Source organism: Alosa sapidissima, chromosome 7 (assembly GCF_018492685.1).
Source record: "Alosa sapidissima isolate fAloSap1 chromosome 7, fAloSap1.pri, whole genome shotgun sequence".
In the NCBI taxonomy this organism is placed as follows: Eukaryota; Metazoa; Chordata; class Actinopteri; order Clupeiformes; family Clupeidae; genus Alosa; species Alosa sapidissima.
Genome location: NC_055963.1, coordinates 28,023,420 through 28,049,436, shown reverse-complemented (window position 1 = coordinate 28,049,436; position 26,017 = coordinate 28,023,420). Strand labels below are relative to the sequence as shown.

At 44.4% G+C, this 26,017-nt stretch overlaps 1 protein-coding gene across 1 annotated transcript in view; it reads right to left on the bottom strand.

Moving 5' to 3' along the window:
* LOC121713725 (ERC protein 2) overlaps positions 1-26,017 on the bottom strand; it is a 223,668-nt gene that overhangs the window by 186,911 nt on the left and 10,740 nt on the right. The window contains 1 exon segment of the mRNA XM_042098604.1: positions 13,012-13,452. Within this exon segment, the coding sequence (XP_041954538.1) occupies positions 13,012-13,452 (441 nt within the window).

Below are 26,017 nucleotides of genomic sequence, written 5' to 3'. Positions count from 1 at the left end.
CCTCCTTAAGCAGTTTGGAGTGTGTGTGTGTGTGTGTGTGTGTGTGTGTGTGTGTGAGTGTGTGTGTAGGGTGGGTTGGGGGGGAGGGGGGGTGGGGGCAGTGGGTGCGGGATGAGTTAAACTACGCAACTAAGCAGAAATGTTGCCTTGATGGACAGATGAGAGGGGTCTACCTGTGCAGCCCGGGATGGTGATGAAGATGATGATGAAGACTTTCGCCTCTTGAAATGAAACACACAAAAGGTAAACAGGTAAAGGCTAAGCTATATTAATGTAGACTTCTGGTACATATATACACATATATAATATAAACCTATAACAAACACACACACACACATACACAAATTCACATTCACACACACGTACACACACATAATGTATACACAATCACATGTCACTGATGAAGCTACCTACAAAGTCAGCAGTGGAAACGACTGGATTGCAATCTGAAACAGCTTATCTCCTGTACACTGGTTTGGAGTCACAAGCTGTTTCCACTTAAGGACACAAGTGGCTGACATTAATACACTCCTATGAGGTGCAATACAGTATCGTCCTACAGTAAAGGAGCTGCAAAACATCAGCGCAATGTTACATAAATATGTCTTCCAGTATGTATCTCACGAAACTGAGTGTGGTTTGTGTATTGGCTTGTCATTGAGCCCACTCTCAGGACCCTAGCTGGAGGTTTATCATTGAGATGAGGGGATATGGGGGTTTGAGGGGGAACATCCTAAACAAAAGCCCAGCAAAAGCCCTTTGCCTCTGGGCCAAAGTAACTCGACCCCCACCCCCCTCCACCTCCACCACCACTACCACGACTCCTGGCCTCTGGAAGAAGCTCCTGTCCATTAGTGAGCTATCAGCATGCTGCCTGATAGCATCATAGACAGGCATATGCACACACACACACACACACACACACATACACACACACACACACACACACACACACACACACACACACATGCATGCACAGAAACACACACACACACACATACGTAAAGAGAGAGAACACTCCCAAGCATCATTAAGCTGTCATCCCGCGAGCCATGGAAATGCTAACGGAATCTGCCACCAGAGAAGGGGAGAGGTGGGCCGGGGGAGGGAGAGTTAGGAAGAAAAGAAAGGACACACAAAAAAAGATTTAAAAACGAATTCCAGGTGAGCGAGAGGTCGGGTTTATCCTCCCTCTCCCTCTTCTGTCCTCGACACCCCCTCCCCTCCTCCCCCCATCCATCTCCCAACCTGCCAGACGCTGACCTTTCACCCCGCCGAGTTTGATTGGCAGGCAAGCTCTGGAACTCCAGTTTAGATAACTGAGGGTTTTTCACGGGCTACAAAAGAGGCTTTCAAACGGCCCCACTTAACCTGCACACTCTGTCTGACATACACACACACACACACATTCACTCGCTCACTCAATAACACTCCCATCACACACATCACACATACAAAGACTTCACACAAATCTCAGTTCTGGGCACACCAAACCCACCCACAGACTAAATCCATTCTGAATAAAATAAAGATTTTTAAAGAAGAGGTGAAAAATATGCCTCCCCCACACAGGCTTATAAGCTCATGAACACAGCAAACGCACAAAATCAGTGTTAGCTCCTCCAACCATTTCTAGGGAGTTAACAAAAACAGTAAATTAAGGTGCAGTGTTTAGTAATAGTAGTGGTAGAATTTATTTGTCCTCAATAGGGCAATTTGTTTTGCAGCAAAAAACACACATACTGTACACACACATGGTTGTGCAACATGCAGCTAAGTACAAAAAAATAGTTAAAATACCTTTCCTTGTGGAGAGTAGTAGCAGAGGCCGAGGGCGCTATTCTATTAGTGTTAGCCTCCAACCATTTCTAGGCAACTAACTGAATGTAGCTCATTTGCAGGCTGACCCCTAACTTCAAGCCAGTTCCTCTACACAAACTTTTGCTGAACATTCCTCTCTTTCCCTGAGAATATTCTTCTTATCTTTAAACATGCATGAACCTGCATGCATGTATCTACAGTACATCCAGGGATCTTGTTAGATGCTGCATACTACTGTCCATATTTGCAAACTTTTTCTAGAGATTAGGTTTTTTTGTGCTCACACAACCTAACAATGGACCCTTTCCACTCTATGGTGCTGAAGAGCTGATGACCATGACACCACCATCGCTGACCATAAACATGAGATGACCATCGCTGTCCATAAACATGAGATGACCATCGCTGTCCATAAACATGAGATGGCCATCGCTAACCATAAACATGAAATGGCCATCGCTGAACATGAACATGAGATGACCATTGCTGACCATAAACATGAGATGGCCATCGCTGAACATAAACATGAGATGGCCATCGCTGAACATAAACATGAGATGGCCATCGCTGAACATAAACATGAGATGGCCATCGCTGACCATAAACATGAAATGGCCATCGCTAACCATAAACATGAGATGGCCATCGCTGAACATAAACATGAGATGGCCATCGCTGACCATAAACATGAAATGGCCATCGCTAACCATAAACATGAGATGACCATCGCTGAACATGAACATGAAAGGGCCATCGCTGACCATAAACATGAGATGGCCATCGCTGAACATGAACATGAGATGACCATCGCTGAACATGAACATGAAAGGGCCATTGCTGACCATAAACGTGAGATGGCCATCGCTGCTAAAGCTCCATATCGTGCCGTATTACAGGAGCAAAAGAAACTATGTTTTGCTTCATGCTCCACCCCTCCCTCTCTTGCCTCTCTCTCGCCCAGAGGTGCTGCCTCTTTGATAAGGTCAAAGTTCAGCAGCTGAAAATGGCTTTGCCATCACAAGTGGACTGGCTGAGTGCCTGACAGAAAGCCTGCAGATTTTTTTTTCTCTCTCTCTCTCGTTCTTTCAATCTTTCCTCTTTCTGTCTTTCCTTCAGTCTTTTCGCGAGAGGATTCCTCCGCTTTTTGTCTGGTGTGGATTATTTGGATGGATCCTCTCTTGATGTATCTTCCATTTGACCACAGAGGCAGAAAGACAGGATTATCTTGTCAGAGTGTGTTCAACCTGGAGATCAAAGGATTACACTTGTCACAGTAGTCTTCAAAGACAATGCCAGAAAACACGGGGCGGAAAAATGGCTTTTTCTCCACAAATAATCCCCTTTCTGGCAGGGAGCGAAAGTAGATGGGTCTATGTGTCTTGTGTCTTTTGTCTTTCTGTGTGTGTGTGTGTGTGTGTGTGTGTGTGTATGTGTGTGTGTGTGTGTGTGTGTGTGTGTGTGTGTGCGTGGATATGACAGGTTGGGTCTGGGTGAGAACAGATCAGTTTAGAATAATGCCTCACTCTGATGCTCACATCGAACACACGCACACGCACACGCACACGGACACGGACACGGACACGGACACGGGCACGCGCACGCGCACGCGCACGCGCACACGCACGCGCACGCGCACACGCACACGCACACGCACACGCACACACACACACACAAAATAGTCAGAGGAAATAACATAGGTCAAAGAGCGTTTGAGAGATGGAACCTTTTTCAAAATGCCAAAACGATTACAAAGCACCACAAGGCTAACCCAAGCTCCCAGGTCAGGGGAGTCTCTGTCCCTGATCTCGCGCTGACCTGGGCCACACAGGCTCGAGGCCGACCACATCACACAAGCAGCAGCCCCGCGCCAAACACACACACAGATCACCCAAAGACACAGGCAACCACACAAGCACATCACCGCCGCTTAGCTCACTAAATCTGATCTGGGAGTGTGTCCAGTGTGTTTGGCCGTCTGAGTGTGTGTGTGTGTGTGTGTGTGTGTGTGTGTGTGTGTGTGTGTGTGTGTGTGTGTGTGTACGCGTGTGTGTGTGTGTATGTGTGTGTGTGTGTGTGTGTGTGTGTGTGTGTGTGTGTGTGTGTGTATGTATGTGTGTGTGTGTGTGTGTGTGTATGTGTGTGTGTGTATGTTTGACAGCAGGCCTCAGGGTACTACAGTAAAACAGAGCAGAAATGTTCAAGCTCTCCAGAAGCTGCCAGTGGAGATGAGACAGCAGAATAGCCTGTCCATTCTCATCCTAACAAATGTCACATGATTGGGAGGGAGTGTGGGAGAGAACGTCAGACACAGAGAGAGACGTTCAGGTCAAGCATTTTCAAGAGAAAAAAACGAAGCGTTCTATGAGGCGGGGGCTAATTTGGTTCTGATAAACTTTTCCGCTCTAACATTCTCTGTTGCCATTAGACCATGTCCAGTCTGTACAGCCTCAGGAGTGTGTGTGTGTGTGACTGTGTGTGTGTGTGTGTGTGTGTGTGTGTGTGTGTGTGTGTGTGTGTGTGTATGTGTGTCGTTTCTAATAATGAGTGTCCTAATTACAGCTAGGGGGGTTAAAATGTTTCTATTTGTTTTGCTTTTGCTGTTACTTGTTAGTTTATTTCGCCAGTTTGTTTGCACAAGAATAACATCTTTAAGACATATGACAGTAAAGCAAACATTCACCTAAATTCTTACACATAACATCACATCACACAAACATCCCATCTGGCTAAATCATTAATACTGATTGTATACATGATGATAGCAGAGAAGAGAAGAGAAGAGAAGAGAAGAGAAGAGAAGAGAAGAGAAGAGATGAGAGGAGAAGGGGAAGGAAACAAGAGAGTGAAGAAAATCTAAAAAAAAACAAAGACAAATAAAAGAGAAAAGAGAGAAACCCAGCATGTGTGTGTGTGTGTGTGTGTGTGTGTAAATGTGTGTATATGTGTGTGTGTGTCTGTCTGTCTGTCTGTGTCCCCTGTGTGGGTGTCCTCGTAGCATCACCGCTAATGGGGAGCGTCAGTTCCAGGAAAGATGTGGATGTGAGTGATGGCACGCACCTAACGAGGCCATGCGAACACAGCCACACGAGTCCTGCCAGCAAGCAGACATGATACCGGCCCCGCGTGCATTAAGCGCCCCACAAATATGCTCTTATTCACACTCTCCATGTAAGACAGCCGGCAGAAGACATGGGAGACCCAAGCTCAGTCACGCGGGATGGAACAAGCCCCTAATGGACTGTGACAATAATGACAGCCTGGGATAAAAAAAACAGGGGGAAGACATGGAGTGGGAAGACAGAGAAATGGGAGAGAGAGAGAGAGAGAGAGATGTATGGAGAGAGAGAGAGATGTATGGAGAGAGAGAGAGATGTATGGAGAAAGAGAGAGATGTATGGAGAGAGAGAGAGATCTGGGAGGAAGGTGCAGTAATAGTCGACTAATGGGTGGCTTGGCTGACACTATGGAGTGAGAGAGATTACTTTCGACGGTCAGAACGGGTGACATTTCTGAGATTTCATTCAGGTGGGAATAAAGCCTCCTTAATCCTCCAAGAACATCAGGGTCGCCGGCGAGGGGGGGGGGGGGGGGGGGTATGGGGTGCGGCTAGCCCCCGGACAAACCATGGGTGTTAGATTTAATGGAACATTCAGCTTGGCTGAGCCAATCTTCGTGCCAGCGACACGAGAGTTTCCAAAACGCCAGATTAACAAGAACAGCCCCCAAAAAAAGCAGAGAGAGAGAGAGAGAGAGAGAGAGAGAGAGGGAAGAAGAGAAAAAGAATAGAAATAGCATACAAAGAAAGGTGAAAGAGCACTAAAGCCCTAGAGTGGGATGGAAATAATAAGAAAGGACAAGGAGAAAGAGAGAAGGAATATCGGAAAAGAAGGGGCACCAGAGGTTCAACACCCGTTTATTGGATCATTCCTCAAACCATGGAATCATCACGCACCTGATATAAAGCCAACACCATACAAACATGCAGAAATACATTCATACATAAAACTCCTTATACATCATATATTAAAAAGCACTTTGCCAACCCCCCAGAAACCTCTCAAAGTGGGGGAGAGAGAGAGAGAGAGAGAGAGAGAGAGAGAGAGAGAGAGAGAGAAAGAAGAGATAGATGTTCTGGTGTTTCTAAGGCCCTGATGTCTGCCTTGTCCAACCACATGGCCTTTGAGCATGACAGGTGAGACAGGAGTGTCATTCACATTCTATAACATCTCCACAGGTGTCAGGCCATCTACCTTCTACTGTGTGTGTGTATGTGTGTCTCTCTCTGTGTTTGTGTGTGTGTGTGTGTGTGTGTGTGTGTGTGTGTGTGTGTGTGTGTGTGTGTGTGTGTGTGTGTGTGTGTGTGTGTGTGTGTGTGTAGTGGGACTCTGACACAAATTTTTATGACAACTGCTGAAACTGTGCTCAGCGGGCGATGGCCGGGCTGGTACACTCTCCAGACGCCACACACACACACACTGGAAAGTGTTTTCCTTTCGCCTTCCGAGACCCAGCGACTGGGGAAAGTCAATCAGAAGCCCTGATTTAAACCCAACCACTGTGTGGTTTTACATCTGTGTGTCTGAGCGTGTGTGTGTGAGAAAGAGAGAAAGAGAAAGAGAGAGAGAGAGACAGAGAGAGAGGGAGAGGGAGAGAAAGTGTGTCTGTGTATGTATGTGTATGTGCGTGCGTGTGTGTGTGTGTGTGTGTGTGTGTGTGTGTGTGTGTGTTTGTGTGTGAGTGTTTCTGTCTGTGTGCACCATGTTTTAATGATTGAACGAGTGTGTTTGACCACACAGTATCAAGTAAACAGGGCTTATTCACAGGGGTGGCAGGACACAAACAAACTCACCCCAGGAAGTGCTTTGATATGCCCTCCTCACCAAACACAGCCCAGCTGTTCAGAGGATACACTGCGGCCCGACGGGCCTCTACCGCACTGAGAAACGCCAGACCCCACCGCCTCCACTTCAATTAGCCTAACTCTCCCAGTCAACTCAACGCGACTGACACCCTGCACCTCACACCTCACACAATCAGTCCAACTCAGCTCAACTCAACAACAAACCTCAACTCAACTAAACTCAACTCATCAACAACAAACCTCAACTCAACTAAACTCAACTCATCTACTAAACTAAACTCATCTCACTTAAACACAACTAATTTTGACAACAAACCTCAACTCAACACAACAAACCTCAAAACCTCAACACAACACAACTCAACTTAACTCAACTCAAAAAAACTCAACACAACAACACAACACAACTCAACCAACACGATTCAACTCAACAACAAATCTCAACTCAACTAAACACAACTCATCTTGACAGCAAACCTCAACTTAACTAAACACAACTCATTTTGACAACAAACCTCAACAACAAAACACAACTCAACACAACTCAAGTCAACACAACACAACTTAACACAACTCAAGTCAACAACACAACACAACACAACAACAAACCTCAACTCAAGTTCAACACAAAAGCAAACCTCAACACAACTCAACTCAACTCAACTCAACTCAACTCAACTCAACACAACACAACACAACACAACACAACAGCTCTGTGACAACCACAATGCAACTCAACTCCTAAATTGATGCCACTATGACACTCAACTCATTAGTAAGTAAAAGGCCATTATGCTCACTCAACTCCTCGCTGAAAGGCACTATGCTACTGAGATGCTTAAGCATCTTTGTTCCAAGTAGTAAATGTGTCATGAAACAAAAAAAATACTCCCAACGCTTGTTTCCACAATCTATAAATCCAGAAACTCTCCAAGTTTCCCATGCGTTCACCCAGAGGCTGACATGAACTTCTGCTCTGCTGATAAATGGGCTTCGGTGGGTGGCATGGGGTTGGCTGCAGTCAAGCTCTTTGCTGTTTTTGAGCTCTTTATGAATATGAGAGTGACTGAGACAGAGCAGGCAAGCTGGCTGGAGCTCAATCTGTGTGGTGGTCCAGCGTGAGACAAACAGGCTCAGATAGTTAGTGAAGGCAAACTCGCAACATGCGCACAGGCTGCCATCTAGTGGAGAGGCGAAGAATAACACTTCTGCTCAAGGTGAAAGGCTGTGTTTGGGTAGCTGTCTGTGTGTCTGTGAGTGCATTGTTTGTGTTTGAACATACAGTATATGTGAAGAACATGTAAATAGATTAGGGTGGGCTGAAAGATACAGACTAGATAAAGATACAGAGAGTGAAAGAGGGGGAGAGAAAGACTAGGAAGATGGAGCAGAGAGAGGAACGATAACAAGATGGAAGAGAGAGGAACGGAGAACACAATGCAATCGCGCACACACACACACACACACGCACACACACACACACACACACACACACACACACACACACACACACACACACACACACACACACACACACGCACACACACACACACACACACACAAATATTAACCTGAATGCATGAGTAGAAGACACCTGCTCTGAGCCATGTCTACTGTACATGTGATGTTCTGTGTGTTTATACATAAGAGAGAGAGAGAGAGAGAGTGAGAGAGAGAGTGAGAGATAGAGAGATGACAGGGACTCTGGACTGCTCCTGTGTATCTGCAGCTGTTTTGGATCCCCAGAGCAGGTGTTACAGCTCTGTGCTTCTCATCGCCTTCACTTAGACGTTACGGCCTCACATTTTATGACAACCCAAACAACAGCGCTTACCACACTAGCTGTGTCTGTGTGTCTGTGTGTGTTTGTACGTGTGTGGGTACTCGTGTATGCATGTACTGTATGTGTGAGTGTGTACGTCTCTATTGGGGTGTGTCTGTATACACATATAGGGCTGATGAAATCCAATTACGTTTTATAAGTCATTCTGTATAATCTGCTGCCCGGGCAATGCTATGCATTCAAACAAAGGGTGCAGTGTGAGGTAAAAGAGTTAGCAGGGAATTGAAGCTGGAGCAGAGTGTGTGTGTGTGAGTGTGTGTGTGTGTGTGTGTGTGTGTGTGTGTGTGTGTGTGTGTGTGTGTGTGTGTGTGTGTGTGAAAGAGAGAGAGACCCATTCCTTTGCCAGGTAATTACTGCTCTCCTGGGCTCTCTCATTAACTACCACTTTACATGTCTGAACGGCCTGCCAACAGGTCAGTGCACACATACACACATACACACACACACACACATACATACACACACACACACAGAATAAGAGGGAGAAAAATATATATAGCTGTGCCCCCATGCGAAAATACACTCATGCAAATCCATACATCCTCTCAGCCAAATAAACCAGCTTAGCAAGTCCTTACGATCTCTACTCCAGCAGCCAAAACCAGGCATAAGACATTATGAGATGTGTTTCAATTTATTGGCTAAGGCAGGTGTGCCCTTAACACACACACACACATGTACGTACTGTACACACACACACACACACACACACACACACACACACACACACACACACACACACACACACACACACACACACACAAACATGTAGGGGTCTGGCCCCTCAGTCCTCCAGACACATTTCCAAACCCCCACCCTCTCCCTCGGCCTCAACCCAGGTGGGGAAACCCTGTCTGGGCTTCAGCGCTGCTATTGTGGGGCCTCTCTCTCCCTGGCTGCAGTGGACTGGATAAAAGGACCTTTCACACTCACAAGGCCACGGAACCATCCCTGGGGTAAAAACATGGTTCTTCACTTTCTTTTACAAGACACACTGGTACATATGCACACATGACTAGTAATATGAGATGGAGCACGCGGTGACAATACTTGTCACTGTTCAAGAACTATCCGTCCATTATCTCTGGATTTCTAACCCTCTTGTTCACGCATTTGTTAACATTCTTGTTTTCAGTTGCACATAAGATTTCTCAAACTGAAATCAACAACGCTGTTATTTCAGGCCACCTAGTGGCAAATGACGAGAAGAGCACCAGCAGTTCCTACATGGTTTCACTTGCAGTAGTCTACCAGCTGCCAGTACTTTATCCTCTCTCTTAAAAATAACTCAACATAAATGACGGGATAACAGCAAGAAATGATAGGTTGCTTTGCAACGTTCAACTAGTCTCCAGCATAAGTTTGAGAGGCTTGGGTTACGATCACACATATAAACACTCAACTCACTCACACACGCACATGCATAGACACACACACACACAAAGAATACTACCTGCCCAGTCACCCAATACGCCTGCAAAACAAAATAAAATAAAATAAAAAAAATAAATAAAACAAAATCAGCCTCTTTGATCTGCACCTCTCCCATAGCACATGTGGCCTTTTAAACCCTTTCCAATCATAGAAAACACACATTCATCTCCAATCCACCTCCACTTATACATACACACACACACACACACACACACACACACACACACACGCTCACTTACAAGTTCTTCATCCAACTCACACAAACAGTGAAGTCACCCTCCAGGCCCCACCACAAAGGCCCACAGTCCATAAGAGGGGACTTCAGGTTTAAGTAAATAAAATAATATAAATAAAAAACCTTGAGGTCCTAATTTCACTTCATAAAAGCGGTGAGCTTGCCCTACGCTCTCTCCCAGTGTTTGAAGGAAAAATAAAAGGCAATGATGTGTGAGCCAAACAGAGGCATTTATTATCTGGCCAAAAACAAATATGATGCGTAATTAAAGGAAAGTAATGAGCGAGGTAATGGAAAGCCATTCAGCTTGTTTCCGTGGTAGCTAATGAAATTAACGAAGAGTAGCACCTCTTAATAGAGAGCGGCCTCTCGTCTCGTTGCTCTGCCAGGGTTAACGAGGACCGTTATTAGTGCAGGGGCAAAGTGCACCAGTGTTTATACATGTCCACACACACACACACACACACATACACCACACACACATACACACACACACACCCCCCCCCCCCCCCCCCCCCCCCCACACACACACACACACACATACACACACACACACAAAAGCAAAACTCTTGCACAAATAGTCCATGAATAAAGCTAAAACACAATTCTAATACGCAAAATACTGGATGCACATAAGACCCAAAATCATGTATGAAAGAAGAAGAAGTTAAAGGTATAATTCTTACCATATGGTATACGTACACAGAGACAAGCTTACTGAATCCACCCCCTGTCCCCTGATAGACACACACACACACACACACACACACACTTGTAGAGAGATGGAGATGTCTAATAAAGAGGTAATTACTCTAATAAGGTATGAGCAAACCAGGGGAAAAGCCTTTTTCATTTCCTCATCCTCTATGAAAAACTTCCTACCATTCTGTCCACATGCACACAAACACACACACACAGACACACACACACACAGACACACATACACACACACACACACACACACACACACACACAGACACACACACACAGACACACACACAGACACACACACACACACCTCTTTCAGCAAGACTGTCCCTCAGTGTGTCTGAAATGGGAAAGAGGGGAGACAATCTGTTCCTTCTTTCATTCACCACAGGCTGGCTGTTTACCTTCATTAATCACAGATTAATACGCACTGGGACAGCTACTGTTTATCTGCTGTAGAATAAACACACACACGCGCGCACACACACACACATGGTGAACACATATAAACCACACCTACACACACAAACATAAAACCACACATACACACAAGAACACCCACAGACACACGTGCTCCAATATGCACATGACACAAACAAACATGAACACACAAAATCTACACACTCACAAACACACACACCCATACACTCATGTACACACATGGGAGCACACACACAAACACACACACACACACACACACACACACACACACACACACACACACACACACACACACACACACACACACATGCACAACTACACTCACTTAAGCTTGCAGTGTAAAAAATAACTACAGACAGGACTGATCTGAGGTACTCACCTGACATGTGCATACACACACCCACACCCACCCACATGAAAACACACACACGCGCACACACACACACACACACACACACACACACACACACACACGGATCAAGTCTCTCTCTTTCCCTCCTACACACGCCGTCTCTGACTCCACGTCAGCTTTTCCTCAAGAGTTCCCTAAACCACGCTGTCAAAGGGGGAGTCGCCGTGGCGATGCGCCTGTCCAGACACGGAGGGGGGTGGGAGGACGGCAGAGGGGGGGGGGGGGGGGGGGATATTCCGGGCCACGGGATTGGACGAGGGATCGTGCAAGGACAGGACGATACGATGGTGGCTTAAGTCCGTCAGGCCCAGATGTGCACTCGGCACTCGGTGACAGAGGTAAAGAAATTAAACGCTAAGAAGATTTAGGAGGCAAAAATAAACTGCCTCTTGACTACGGCAGCCGCTATTTCTGGCCTTGCAATCCCTCAGTGAGTGTCGTACTGAAGAGCTGGCGGCAGCAAGAGTGTGTGTGTGTGTACGTCTCTACTGGGGTGTGTCTAGATATACATATAGGGCTGATGAAATCCAATTGTGTGATTCACTATATTCCAATAGTCTTTCCAAATCGCTTATCAGCAGCACAGAGCAGTGAGACCCATTTGGACGTGTCTGTTTGAGTCCTTCATCTACACCTGTCAACTCTTTACTTATCTGCCCCCTGACCTGGTGAAGGTCAGACTTAGAACCCAACGGCATCTTTCAAGCTCAACTGCCCCCTTACACGTTTTTGGGATTTTTGGCTGAACTCACAGCACCTTCATGGGTTCTGTGCCAAATTTATACAGATCTTCCTGTCTGCAATCAGAGACATCCCGGGTCCAGAAAGCAAAAGCCCTGCCATATATTCTTTCTACCTGTGCACTTAACACAGGTGATATCACTAATTATCTGATCTACCTGGCTGCTATTAGGATGAGCTGGTTTACTAAATGGTTGGATCAAATATTTGGCAGAACTTTTACTTTCTGTAACTTAAGTGTTCCATTCGCTGCAACAACTAGCTTCCACTGTAGTCAGTGGAACTTGCTACACTGGCACATACATTTGGAAAAATTAGACCTGTCTTCTGAAAGTATTTTTACGCTCCACAAACAGAGCATGTCACTTGCGGACCCAGCGTAGCCCGGGCGTAAGACGACACCATTTCTCTCTAAGCGTGTGGGTAACATGGTCTCCGAGGTGTCACAGCAGCATCAGCTGAGGCTCAGCTTGGCCAGTCTCATCTCAGCTCGTTTCGTTTCTCGCCTCCCTCACCTCCCTAAGGTGCAGGTTCTCCTTCTCCTTCTGCTCCAAGATGACCTCCAGGTGGCCCAGCTGCTCCTCCGCTTCGCGGCGGGCGCGCAGCCCCCCGACGCCCTCTCCGTCGGCCAGGCTGCCGGGCAGCCCCTTGCCCGTCTGCAGCATCTCCAGCAGCTTCTTGATGGACTCGTCGCGGGCGGCCAGCGTCTGCTTCTGGCTCTCGATGCGCAGCTCCATCTCCTCCAGCGTCTTGCGCAGCAGGTACAGCTCCTTGGCCTGCCGCTCGTGCTCCGTCTGCAGCCGCTGGAAGTTCTCCTCGGTGGGCTCCACGGCCGACAGGCGCTCGGGGCTCACGCCGCCCCCGACGCTGCTGCGGCTCTCCTGCTGCAGCAGCTGGTTCAGGTCCCGCTGGGTGCGCAGCTCGTCCTGCAGGGCCTGGATGGTCATCTGCAAGTGCTGGCAGAGCCGTGGTCCCAGAGAGAGAAAGAGAAAGAGAAAGAGAGAGAAAGAGAGAGAGAGAGAGAGAGAGAGAGAAAGAGAGAGAGAGAGAGAGAGAGAGAGAGAGTGGTAGAGTGAGGTAGAGAGAGACAAAGAGGAGAACATAGTGAGATGACAATACTGATGGAGGAAGAAAATAGTGAACTGAACTACAAGGAGACGCCTACCTTTGACAGAGAGGCGTTTAATTGTGTAATTTCTGCTGTCTGAATGTCTAAATATTACATTTCACTTTATATAGCCCTTGCCATTAAGGTTGCAAAGCAGGGGAAAGCAGCCTGTAGATAACAGTTCCATTCAGTAGCCTTTTTCTGCTTTAGTCCCATTCATTCTCTATAAACCTGTGGCACAAGTCTTACTTTGATATCCAGAGTAACTTTAAAGTTATCCAGAACAAACTTCCCAGAGGAATGTACAAATAAAGGCTTTTTAGTATCTGAAGTATACTGCTTGCCAAGCTATCACTGGAGAGACAGACAGTAGTCCATGGCCTCATGGTCTTTAGAGAGCCGTTTGGAAAGAAATTAGACAACAGACGGTTAAACATACAACACACAAGAAGCATGCAAGCATCTCGACACACAAAAATAACGCTAAACTAAAAAGAAATACTGAGCTAAAAGAAAAGGCTAAGACAGTGACTATGTGGAAGCAACAGAAGACAGACAGAACAGAAGACTCATGCACAAACCTTGGCTCTCCGGGGGTCCAGTGACTTCAGCAGAGAATCGATACATGAAGGGAACAGTAAACAGAACCAAAGAAATCTGGTAAAACACGAGAGCAGCAACAAAAAATGGAAAACAGCACAGCCACAAAAATGATAGCAGGCAGCAGCACATACTGTAAGCAGCAACAGAAAAAAGCTTCTAATAATGTAGATACTCAAAAGAAATCATGCAAAGCAGAACACAGAATATTTATACACGTTTCTTTTATTCTGAAAAGTCCATATATGGAGGGGTATGTGATAATTTGAGTTATAATGACACTATAGTCATTATCACAATGCAGAGTTTGAAGACATACAGTATCTATGGGGAAGTTTACATGTGTACAAGAGTCCACAAATGAAAATGTACAGTAATGCTTGAAGAGTCAAAAGTGAGTTAAGTTTTAAGAATTAAGTGGCTCTTTACAAAGAAAAGAGACTATGAATACAAATTGGGAATTTTCTTTCTATTACAAAAAGCTTTTGGAGTATGAGTCAGGCTTCTGTACAACTGTGAATACAAATAGAGAATTTGCTTCAGTAAAGATGAGTGTTTTTTTCTTCCTAAAGTGATGGCCTCCGCTTCTGGTTTGGACAGCTCCCCTAGCTTCAACTACTTTTGTATGGATTCGCAGTTGGCAGTGGGTGAGAGCGGTACGAGAAACGAGACACCCTCCCCACTACCTAGTATAGAAGATTTGAGGGGGACTCATCATCCCCCTACTGAGCAGCAACCACCTGCCTGATGCCACAGACATCACACGCATCAACAGTGGCATCTTCTCCACAACCTACAGTACGAGACCCAGGAAGAACCTCTCCTTTACCACCACTGCCCTTTCAGATATATGGAGGATCTTTTGCCACCCCGGGAAATAAAACTTTTTCAAATCTCTTTAGGACAGTGGTGTATTGATACACTTGACTTCAGTATGGTGATAATATGTTTTGAGATGCTGTCGTTTCTGAAAAACACTGTATTGACGTAACAGTTTACTTGCAAAGATAAAGTCCATTTGAGTTGTGTTAATCCCCCAATCACTAGATATGTTGTCATTTATCTTGAGCTATTTGACTGTTTGACTCCAATGTAACAACATTGTCTGAGACAAACAGTTCTTTCTACTATGACAGTTTTCCTAAAATAACATTTGAAAAATCTTTATATCTTGGTTACAGTATTGAAATACTGCATATTTCAGAACTGTTACCCCTGTATCGTGGTATGCATTGTATTGCCAGATACCAATACTCAACCCTTTTTAAGGACATTGTCCGATTCACTGGCCTCATATGTGCAATGGAAGTGCACCCTACTAGAACTACCATCAACCATCATTTATAGAAAAGATACCTTGGTGCCCATGTACAGGAGATTAATGACCACCACACTGGGCCTGCCCATAGACTGTACTGTATATATATATATATATATATATATATATATATATATATAGAACTGGACATAGTGGCTCCATTCAGCTATGTTCCATACAGTCTATGGGCCTGACCAATGCTCACCTGTCAATCTATACAAAACTCTCAGCAGAGAAACACACAAGACACGAGGGCTCTCAGCACAATGCACAAACAAACAGGTACATCACATTACGTACATAGCATTTCTATGGACAGTAATGGCAGTACTGTTCCTGTCAGGCCTGTCTTAATGGGTCTATCTGGTTTATATTAATAGACACACAATAAAGGCGTATGAAAGGAGCTGCTACAACCCAAATACTCCACACTTGCTAGGTGTCGATGTTGTGCAACCACCAACATCCAACAGATGGCAGTAAAGCTCCTTTCAACAGCAGCTTTTACATTGGGCGCCATCAACACACAGCAAGTTAACGTGTGCCATTTTGATTAGTTCACTTAAAAAACAACATCTCATCAAACCAAGCAAACTACTTGCTCTCAAGCTAAAACAAAATGAATCCAGGGCCACAATTAATAGCATATTCACAGAGAATGGCATCTCAACAAATTACCAGGATATTAACACCACCTTCAAGTCATTTTATTCAGAATTGTACAAGTGCCCAACCAATTCCAACACAGCACAATGTCAAGAATTTCTTAAAAATCTGGAGCTACCTTGTCTGAGTCCAGATGAGGCTGGAAAATTGGGCCAACCAATCTCACTAGAGGAACTTAAAACTGCATTAAAGGGCACTAAAAAGGGCAAAACCCCAGGCTTAGACGGAATCCCATCAGAACTATTATTGCAGTATTTTGATATTCTTGGACCTACAATCCTACAAGCTTTAACATCAGCTATGGAGAGAGGCACTTTTCTACAACAAACAAATACTGCACTTATATCAGTCTTACCCAAAAAAGGCAAAGATCCAAAACATTGTGCCAATTACAGACCTATAAGCCTACTGGGGACAGATATCAAGCTGTTTTCCAAGGTGTTGGCATTACGCTTGGAACGTGTCATTGAGAAGTTAGTTCATCCCGACCAAACTGGCTTCATACCCAACCGCCATGCAGCGGACAACATTCGCAGACTGCTACACATAATCCATGAAGCCAAAAATCTCACAACACCTGCAGCAGTTTTATCTCTGGACGCGTTCAAAGCATTTGACCGCTTATCGTGGAGCTATTTGTGGCTAGTATTGGAGAAACTTGGTCTTGGGTCAAAATTCATTGACATGGTGCGCACCTTATACGCAAACCCAACTGCTATTGTCTCAACTAATGGTCTACACTCACTGCCTTTTCCTATCGAACGTGGCTCCCGACAAGGATGTCCACTATCACCTCTCCTATTTGCACTTTCTTTGGAACCGTTGGCCCAAGCTATAAGACAAAACAAAATCTGCAATTACCCACTCAAATCATGTGACAACTCAATATCCTTATTTGCTGATGACATCTTATTATATATAGCCGACCTTGAAGACTCCATACCTAAAATTCTACAAACCTTCAGTATATTTGGGTCAATCTCTGGTTACAAAATCAATTGGGAGAAATCTAATATGCTTAAACTAAACAATATACCAGTTAAAGGGCCAGTTAATCATCCAATTCCATTACAAAGCAAAATCACTTACCTGGGTGTTACAATTCATACATCTATGAAGAAAATGGTTCAAGACAACTATGAGAGTATGCTTAATAATGTGCAGAGAGATTTGAAAAATTGGGCTGCACTACCAGCATCATTCAGATCTAGGGTAGCGGTGATTAAAATGAATATTCTGCCCCGTGTTAATTTTTTGAGTGCAATGATACCTCTAGCACCACCGGTAAAATACTGGAAGAGACTTGACTCACTTATCAGACAATACATATGGAACAATAAACAACCCAGACTAAAAATGTTAACGTTGCAGCGCACCACAAGTAATGGAGGATTAGCTCTCCCCAATTTTAAAGTATACCATCTGGCCTTTCAATTACGTGCTCTTAAGATATGGTTGGACCCCTTAGCTACTGTTCCATGGAAAGAAATAGAACAACAACTTATTCATCCTGTACGAATAGAGGACTTGGCCTTTGAATGTGTTAGTCTGAAAAAATGTTCTTTAAGCTATGGTCCTATCATCACAAACACAATATCCAATCTTAGACATGCAGAGAGACTTTTGGGCTACACAAATAAATGGCATAAGCACACACCTTTATGGCACAATTCACACTTAGTGTCTGGTAATAAATCCTTTACATGCAAAATGTGGAGTGAGAGGGGTTTGTATACATTGGACCATATTGTCAATGAAAAAGGTTTACTGAGCTTTGAAGAACTTAAAACCAAATTTGATATCCCCAAAACAACATTCTACATGTATTTACGCATACGATCAGCCCTGAAAAGTCAGGATATATCATGGGGAACTCCACTTGACACACACCCCATTTGGAAATTGTTTTTTTACTTTCCAGTAAGGAGAGTGGCATCTACTGTCTATAAGACAATGATAGAGGCAATTACAGGGAAACTTCCTATAATTCAAGTATGGGAACGAGATTTGAATATTGGAAACGACATGATTGACTGGGAAGCGGTGTGGGATAATATTTTTCATTGCTCTAAAAACCCAAACCACCAACATATCCACTTTAACATCTGTCATAGGACATATTGGACTCCTCAGAAAAGGTTCATAACAAAAGCCATTCCAAGTCCCCATTGCACTTTCTGTAAACCAGAACAAACTGGGACCTTTCTACACGTGGTATGGGAATGTGAAGAAGTACAGGAATTTTGGCACAAAATAGCAAAGACCATAGGTGACTTAATAGGCCGTCCAATTCCTGTTGACCCCATTGTATGGTTATTGAATGATGATTCCAAACTTCAGCTGTTTGAAAAACAGAGGAAAATCTGGCTTGCGGGGTCAACCGCGGCCAAGAAAATGATCGTGCAGAGATGGTTGCCACCACACTCACTTTCTATGCAGCAGTGGATGGCTTATTTCTTGGACATTGTCCTACTTGAACTTTCTACAGCAAGGATAAACAAGGCAAAACGGAGAACCATTAACCTATGGAAAGACGCGGCTAAGCAGATCTCTGATATGTTGAATTCTATTGACAAGGAACCAGGTGATACTTCTGTAGAGACTGATTAGACATGGTGTGATTTATGTTTTTCTTTTTACTTTTATTTTGTTTTGTTCTTCCTTTAAATGTGTGGTGTTTTTTTTTTTTTTTTTCTCTCTCAGCAGACCGTGGGGTGGGGGGAGGGGGGTTATGGGTATATGGGAGGGGGGGGGGTGGCGGGTGGGGAAACCTAGTTCTGTGTTCATATCATTTGATGTGATTAAGGAACTTATAACAAAAAGACGTCAATATACTCCACTTGTACAGGAAGATTTTGTAAACGTATAACACGAAAAGCAAATATTTGTAAGTGTTGAATATTACAACTGATGTCAATAAAAAATTGATCACAAAAAAAAAAAAAAACAACATCTCATAAAACAACACCATTTACCAAATCCGTGTTTCAGAACTCCTACATTCAAAACAGCATTTTTACTAGACAATATCATGCCCATTTGTTTTAAATTCAGCAGCTAGGCTAGGCTACTATTAAAAGCCATGATGCCCATCAGATAATGCCACATGATTGCAGGTGATAAGTGGCTAACAGTGTGTGATGTCGGTGTGCCTACTGTTAAATACATAAACAAAAGTTCATCCCCCTCCTAGCGAGGAGCTTTAAGTGTGTGTTCAGCCAAAGTGTGCCCTACAGGGGTGAGAAAGCACAGGAGGCTGTAGTGTTATTGCCAGTCCAGTGCAGAGTGGCATCAGTAGAGCCATAACTCACGCAGATTAAGGCGCTGCGGAGAGCTGCAGTATGGTGCTGTGTCCTGGCCCTCAGGCTGAGGTGCTGACAACAGCACACCATTAAGGAGCCGCTCAGAGCTGCCCGCCCGCCTGCCTGCATGCCTGCCTATCTGCCTGTCAGTGTGTCTGTCTGTCAGTCAGCGGAGCAGACTACACTTCTCTCATCCATCCCAATCTAGTGCAAATATTATACACTCCTTAAACCATCAATCGTAACTTTAATCTCTCTCCCACACTAACATAGCCTACACACACATACGGGCATACACATACACACACACACTATATAGCATACACAAAGACACACAAACTCTATCTATCACAAACATACACACATACACACATACCCATACACACACATACAGGCATACACACATACACACACACAAACAAAATATACACTGTCTATTAATACTACTTATTACACGGCTCTTCACAAGTCAAGGCAAGTAGAACGCTCCATTGACTTGAATGGGATTTCCCAAAGTTCTAGCGGTCATTATTTCTTGGGAAAGGACCTCTGAAAAAAATAATGACCGCTGTCAATGGCAACAGAATTTGTGCTTCTAATTCAGGTATTTCATATCACTACACAAGGACTGGAACTTCATTCAAAAGTGAAAGCAGACGGTTGATCAGCTGTGTTCTAAAGAATGTTTGATTCAAGTTCAGCGTGTGTTGTTGCAAACTATTTGTTTCAGCAAATGCCACGATGAACGGTAACAAATAGGCTAGGCTATGTAGGCTAAAGTCATATCGTGGGGAGTTTATTATTTCGCTTTGGCAAGTAGCCGTGTAATAAGCGGGATAATGTATAGAAGCTGATCATTATTGAAAAATAAGTCCCTTCAGGGCGGAACAAGACCGGAACAAGTTCGGTTCGCCCTGTCGGGGTTTATTTTCCCAATAATGACCGGCGTTCTATACTGTACATTATCCCTTACAGAAATGCTAGTACCGGTACATCTGCTAAACACTTCACTGACACAAGCACAGGATGCACAAAGAGTGCAGACAGACTATTTAAGCCCATGTGTGTGTGTGGCTGTGTGTGTGTGTGTGTGTGTGTGTGTGCACTGTGCAGAAGCTTCTTGTACATAGTGATTCACACTGACAAAATAATTGCCCCTAATACACCGCAAATCACAAAGTAAGAGGAGTTGCCTCAGGATCCACGCGCCAGCGAGCCTTGAACAAACGAGCCGCTGGCCCAAATACGGCCGTCTTTCTGGAGGTGATGCCTCCATTTGTCATGTTTGCTTCAGATAATGTATTCAGCTCAAATATTGAATTTTAGATTTTTGTTCTGAAACACGAGCGTGGGCCGAAGACACAGCCTGCCAATATGCAACAGCCCTGTGCAGCATGCCTAAAAATCTCCTCCAGTGCTGAGCTTCCTGTGTGTGTGTGTGTGTGTGTGTGTATGTGCTCTCAATTATCGATTTTGAAGGAATCCATCAGCACCACCATGCAATAGCAGTTTTAAAGAGAGTGGAATTTAACATTCACTGTATTTCCAACTACATTTTCAACTTCTCACTCTCGCTCTCTCTCTCAGCTGAGTATATTCTGAAGACTCTGAGGTAAGAGTGCAAAGTCTCGGAAGAATGGAAATAGTTACATCCATCTGGGTAACTGAGACACTCATCCTCTTCATCTCTCTGTTCCCCTTCATCTCACTCTCTCTCTGACACACCTTCATCTCTTCTCCCCCTTTCATTTCCTCAACTCTGCCCTACACTCATTGGCTCTGTCCTGGTTAACCCCATGCCCTACAGACGTGTCCCAGTTTGTCAACACTGTCTGAGGGAGGTTTTGGTTCTCAGCAGGGCTTTGGAACAACACATGCACACTGGGCTTATTTGCAGGCATTCGTTTAACAGACAAGTGTGATAAACTCTTGGAAAGTATAAAAGTTTGTAACACAGAAATCATCAACCGAGAAGTAACAGTCTATCTTTTTTGCAACTAAATAATATAATATTATATGATTTTGATAATGCAATGATAATGATTGATGATATAATCTGAAAATTAATTTAATAGAATGGTGGTTATTTGATTGTGGTTTTAGAAAGGGTTTTTCTCAAAAGTTCACTTGGACCTTTGTTCATTCTCAGTTGACGATTTTGCATTTCTGCATTTTTGTTCCATTAGATTACTGTGTGTGGAGCCGTGACTGGAACCAAAGGAACACACAGTACCAGTGTCTTTCTCAGGCACTGTTGTTTGAGCCGTTGCTAAATCTTTAAAGTTCCAAGATGAACTCACTGTGCCACCTTTTCATTATTAACTTGGGTGAGTTTTATGAAAAAACAGTAATCTATTTCCAGACAAGCTTGATTTAGTAGCCAACAGAAAATTGAATAAAGAAAACAGTTGTTCATGGCAACAAATAATGATAGTGATAAGTCCAGCACTGGTGAGTGTGTGTGTGTGTGTGTGTGTGTGTGTGTGTGTGTGTGTGTGTGTGTGTACGTGCCTGTGTGTGTGCTATCTGATACTAACATCCACAGCGCCATTGCGATGTTTATCTCATGTCAGTGGACTCTGAGGTGGTGTCACACATGCCAGGGAGCAGATGGCCTGGTTCAGAGGTGTGTTTCTATGGCGACTCCTCGTGTCACTCGGACCACAATGCACTGAAGCAAAAGGTGACATTTAGTATTCTAATGCATCCTCACAGCCCCTCGTACTGTCACCTATGAAGCAGAACCTTGTGCATATCATTATAATCTGTTGATGTGCCCAATAGCCAGATATACATGCACAACCCAGGCAGAGCAATGGCAATAATATAGTCCAAGGCTGTAGCCATGGAGTTAACATTGAGGGGGACCAAATGTGCATGGGGGGTAAAATCAGTTCCTGCCATTCTGTCATATCTACAAATTCATGAACACATGGGGTGATACGTGAATATGTTTTCTTTTAAACAATAATGTCTAATAATACTGTTTTTCTCATTTTTGTGTGCCATTCTATCTAATGCCATTGAAGGTTGAACAAATTACAACTATAACTATAATCATATGAACATAAATCTGTGCATATTGTGGCCAAAGTAGCAAATATTCAAAAACCTTTGTGTGGCTGTATTATCATGGTACCATGAGATCATGTAAACTAACGCATTCAAAGTAGCCTTAAGAGAGAGGGGGGAAGGGGGCATGATGATGTCATTTGGGCAGGGATAGAATGTGGCGTGGGGCAAGTAAAGGAGAAAAAACTGACCTATCTTGTTAAAAAGTGTCATAGCTTAGTCTAGGAAGCAGTTGTTTTGGTTTGAATATTGTTTACATGATCCCATAAGATTATGTATGACCTCCGCCATGCCATAAGACAACAGTTAACAATACTTTGTAGTTAAGCACTACTAGTTCAGCTTAAAAAGAGCACTGATCAAATGCTACAGGAGCCGAAGGGCAGAGAGAGACGGCAGTGCATCATTTCTAAGAAATAATGACCAATTTGTACATCAGTACAGAATATCAATCGGTATTTCATAATTCCATGGTATTCTACAAAGTGATGGCTCAAGAGCGGATTATTGTGCAAGGCAAATTGCACAAAAAAGTGTTTTCCTGATAATTCTCTGTAATCAGGTTTCTTCACTTAACTGAGATCATCTCACCTCTGCACTCTCTTTCTCAGTCAGTTATTTAACCATTTAGCATACCATTTTCCAGTTTGTAACAAGTGATTATTTTGGACAGTGAGTGATACTACTGTAGCATAAGATGTTATGCCTTCGTATTGGTGTGTGTGTGTGTGTGGGGGGGGGGGGTCCCTCAAAGTATATTATGATTACAGCCTGGATATAGTCCACACAGGTATGGGATAAATGGCTGATTTAGGTGGGAGACTAGAGGTGCACTTGGTCAAGATTACATTTATCCTAGGACAGAGATCCTCATCCATCCTATCCTTACTTTGGACAGAGAAAGAAAGAAGGACAGCAACAGAAAGAGAAAGAGGCAGAGAGAGGAGGGAGAGAGAGAGAGAGGAGAGAGAGAGAGAGAGAGAGAGAGGAAGAGAGAAAGCGGAACTGAGAGAGAGAGCGGAAAGGCATCCACAAGTAAAGAGGATGAATGTGAGTGAGAGTCATGACTAAGGCACAGAGGCAATCAATCTGCTACAACTACACTGTATTCAGCGCATTGGCTACCGTGTTAAATCAATACATGCCCACGCGCGCACACACACGCGCGCACACACACACACACACACACACACACACACACACACACACACACACACACACACACACACACACACACACACACACACACACACACACAGCCACACACACATACAGCCACACACACACACACACACACACACACACACAGAAGGCACAGAAGTCATCCTCTGGTAAAGCCCTGTTTGGAGCATTAGTGTGCAGATTTCTCAGGCAGGCTGAAACAGAGGTAAACCAAACCTATACATCTCCATCCTCCACCCACCAGAGAGGCATCTGCTGTCACACCATGAGAGAGGAGGAGGAGTGCGTGGTGGTGACAGGAACAGGGAGGAGGGGGGAACCACATCCAGTTAGAGTAGAGAAAGAAAGAAAGAAAGAAAGAAAAAGAAAGAGAGAGAAATAGAGAAAGAAAGAAAGAAAGAAAGAAAGAAAGAAAGATAGATAGAGAGAAAGAGAGAAAGAAAGAAAGTGTGGGGATGAGCGATTGTCATTAGCTGCAGCACAGTAATCATTCCTCTCATGAAGAGAATGCTAATTAAGAAGCCATTTCATTTAAATCAGAGAACTGACAGGCAGGAGCTCTGAGAGAGGAGAATGGTGATGTGACAACAAATTCCCTGCGTGGTCCAGACACACACACACACACACACACACACACACACACACACACACACACACACACACACACTAAAATGGGAACACACAAACACAAACACCATAATCAGAGCTTCTGTTTTCTCTTTGTAAGGCAGTAAGTGGATGTGAATGAGCACACGGCTCTGATGGACACAAACTGGGACCTTGATGACAAACAAGGTTTATTGTGAGCAGATCGGTTATCTCTGCGGACGCCCCAGCATAATGCGGCACTGATGAAGGCGCTTTCAACCTCAGCCAGACACGTCAACAACACCATCCTCCAGCGCCGGCACCATCTCCCAGCCACGAGCTCCAAAACGGCACATGGCACGCAGGGAAAATGGCAGCCATGACGTCTCCATCATTTTGAAACAGCATCTCCTTGCAGTCAGTCAGGCATGAGCTTGGCTCAGAAGTCAGAGTTTGTGATCCATGAGTTTTATGAGTTTGGGCGTATGCCATCGTGTGCAGATGAAAAATCCAGTAAAATTGCCACTTATCATGCTACCTCAGGTTCTATGATGAGCACAGTGTTTCAAACTTCAAGGACAAGGGCATATGAGGACATGGGGCCAGGAAAGAATGTGATTTTCAAACAGGTCCATTTCAAATGCCTGCAGGCAGCGACAAATTTGACATTTAATTTGTCTAACTCGATGTAATTGGCCAGGCACTATCTGCAGGTCAAAAGCTGGAATTAAATTATGCTCACAAAGGGCAATGTTCCCTCAAGCCCCATCTAAAAGATTTTATTTACAAAAACAAAGATCTTATTTACAAAAACCTTTACAAAATAGCATTGGAATCTCATGAATGTCTTTATATAATAACATTCTTCTCTTTTCTAGCCCGTTTAGGCATTAATCACATCTCTGTTACCGAGATATTGCACACACCAGGTCAGTCATGTGGGAGGAACGCCTCAGGTGACTGTCTCTTCATTGTGTGCCCAGAGAGAGAAAGAGAGAAGAGAGGAGAGGAGAGGAGAGGAGTGGAGAGGAGTGGAGAGGGCAGCAGAGCGGTGGCCAAATGGCATACTTCCTGTGCTCAGTGTAGTTGACCAACTCCCACCGAGATGGAAGGAGCTGCTAAAGCACCACTCTCTCACCAGGTCTGTGTGGCATATCCATGTGCCCAGTCACGTCATACAGTACTATATAGCCATTTTGGCCTCAGAGGACCTGGAGGGTACCGTACATAGCATTTAGCATTGGTGGTCAGAGAGTCAGCTCTAGAAGCACTAGGTAGGTAACACCTCAAAGGTTGTCACTGACAGACTGTCCAGTAAAAGGACTAGGTAGGTGGGCGTAGATCCAGTCACTAACAGACTGTACTGTATTTCCATTTGGCATCTTAGAGGATTGTGAGTCTGCTGTGTTGAACCAAGTAATAGCTGAAATGCTATCATAGATAGATAGATAGATAGATAGATAGATAGATAGATAGATAGATAGATACTTTATTGATCCCCAAGGGGAAATTCAAGATAATTCTTCATGTGCTCGGCAGAGCAACGCCTTCTCAATAGTGCTACGGAGGCGATAAAGTGCTACGGAGGCGAATGACAGGCTAGAGGCTTTGTTCATGTGCTGTATCATTAGCCTGAGGAGCTACAGTGACCACAGGCCTGCAGGTGTGTGCGGGGGCGCTATCAG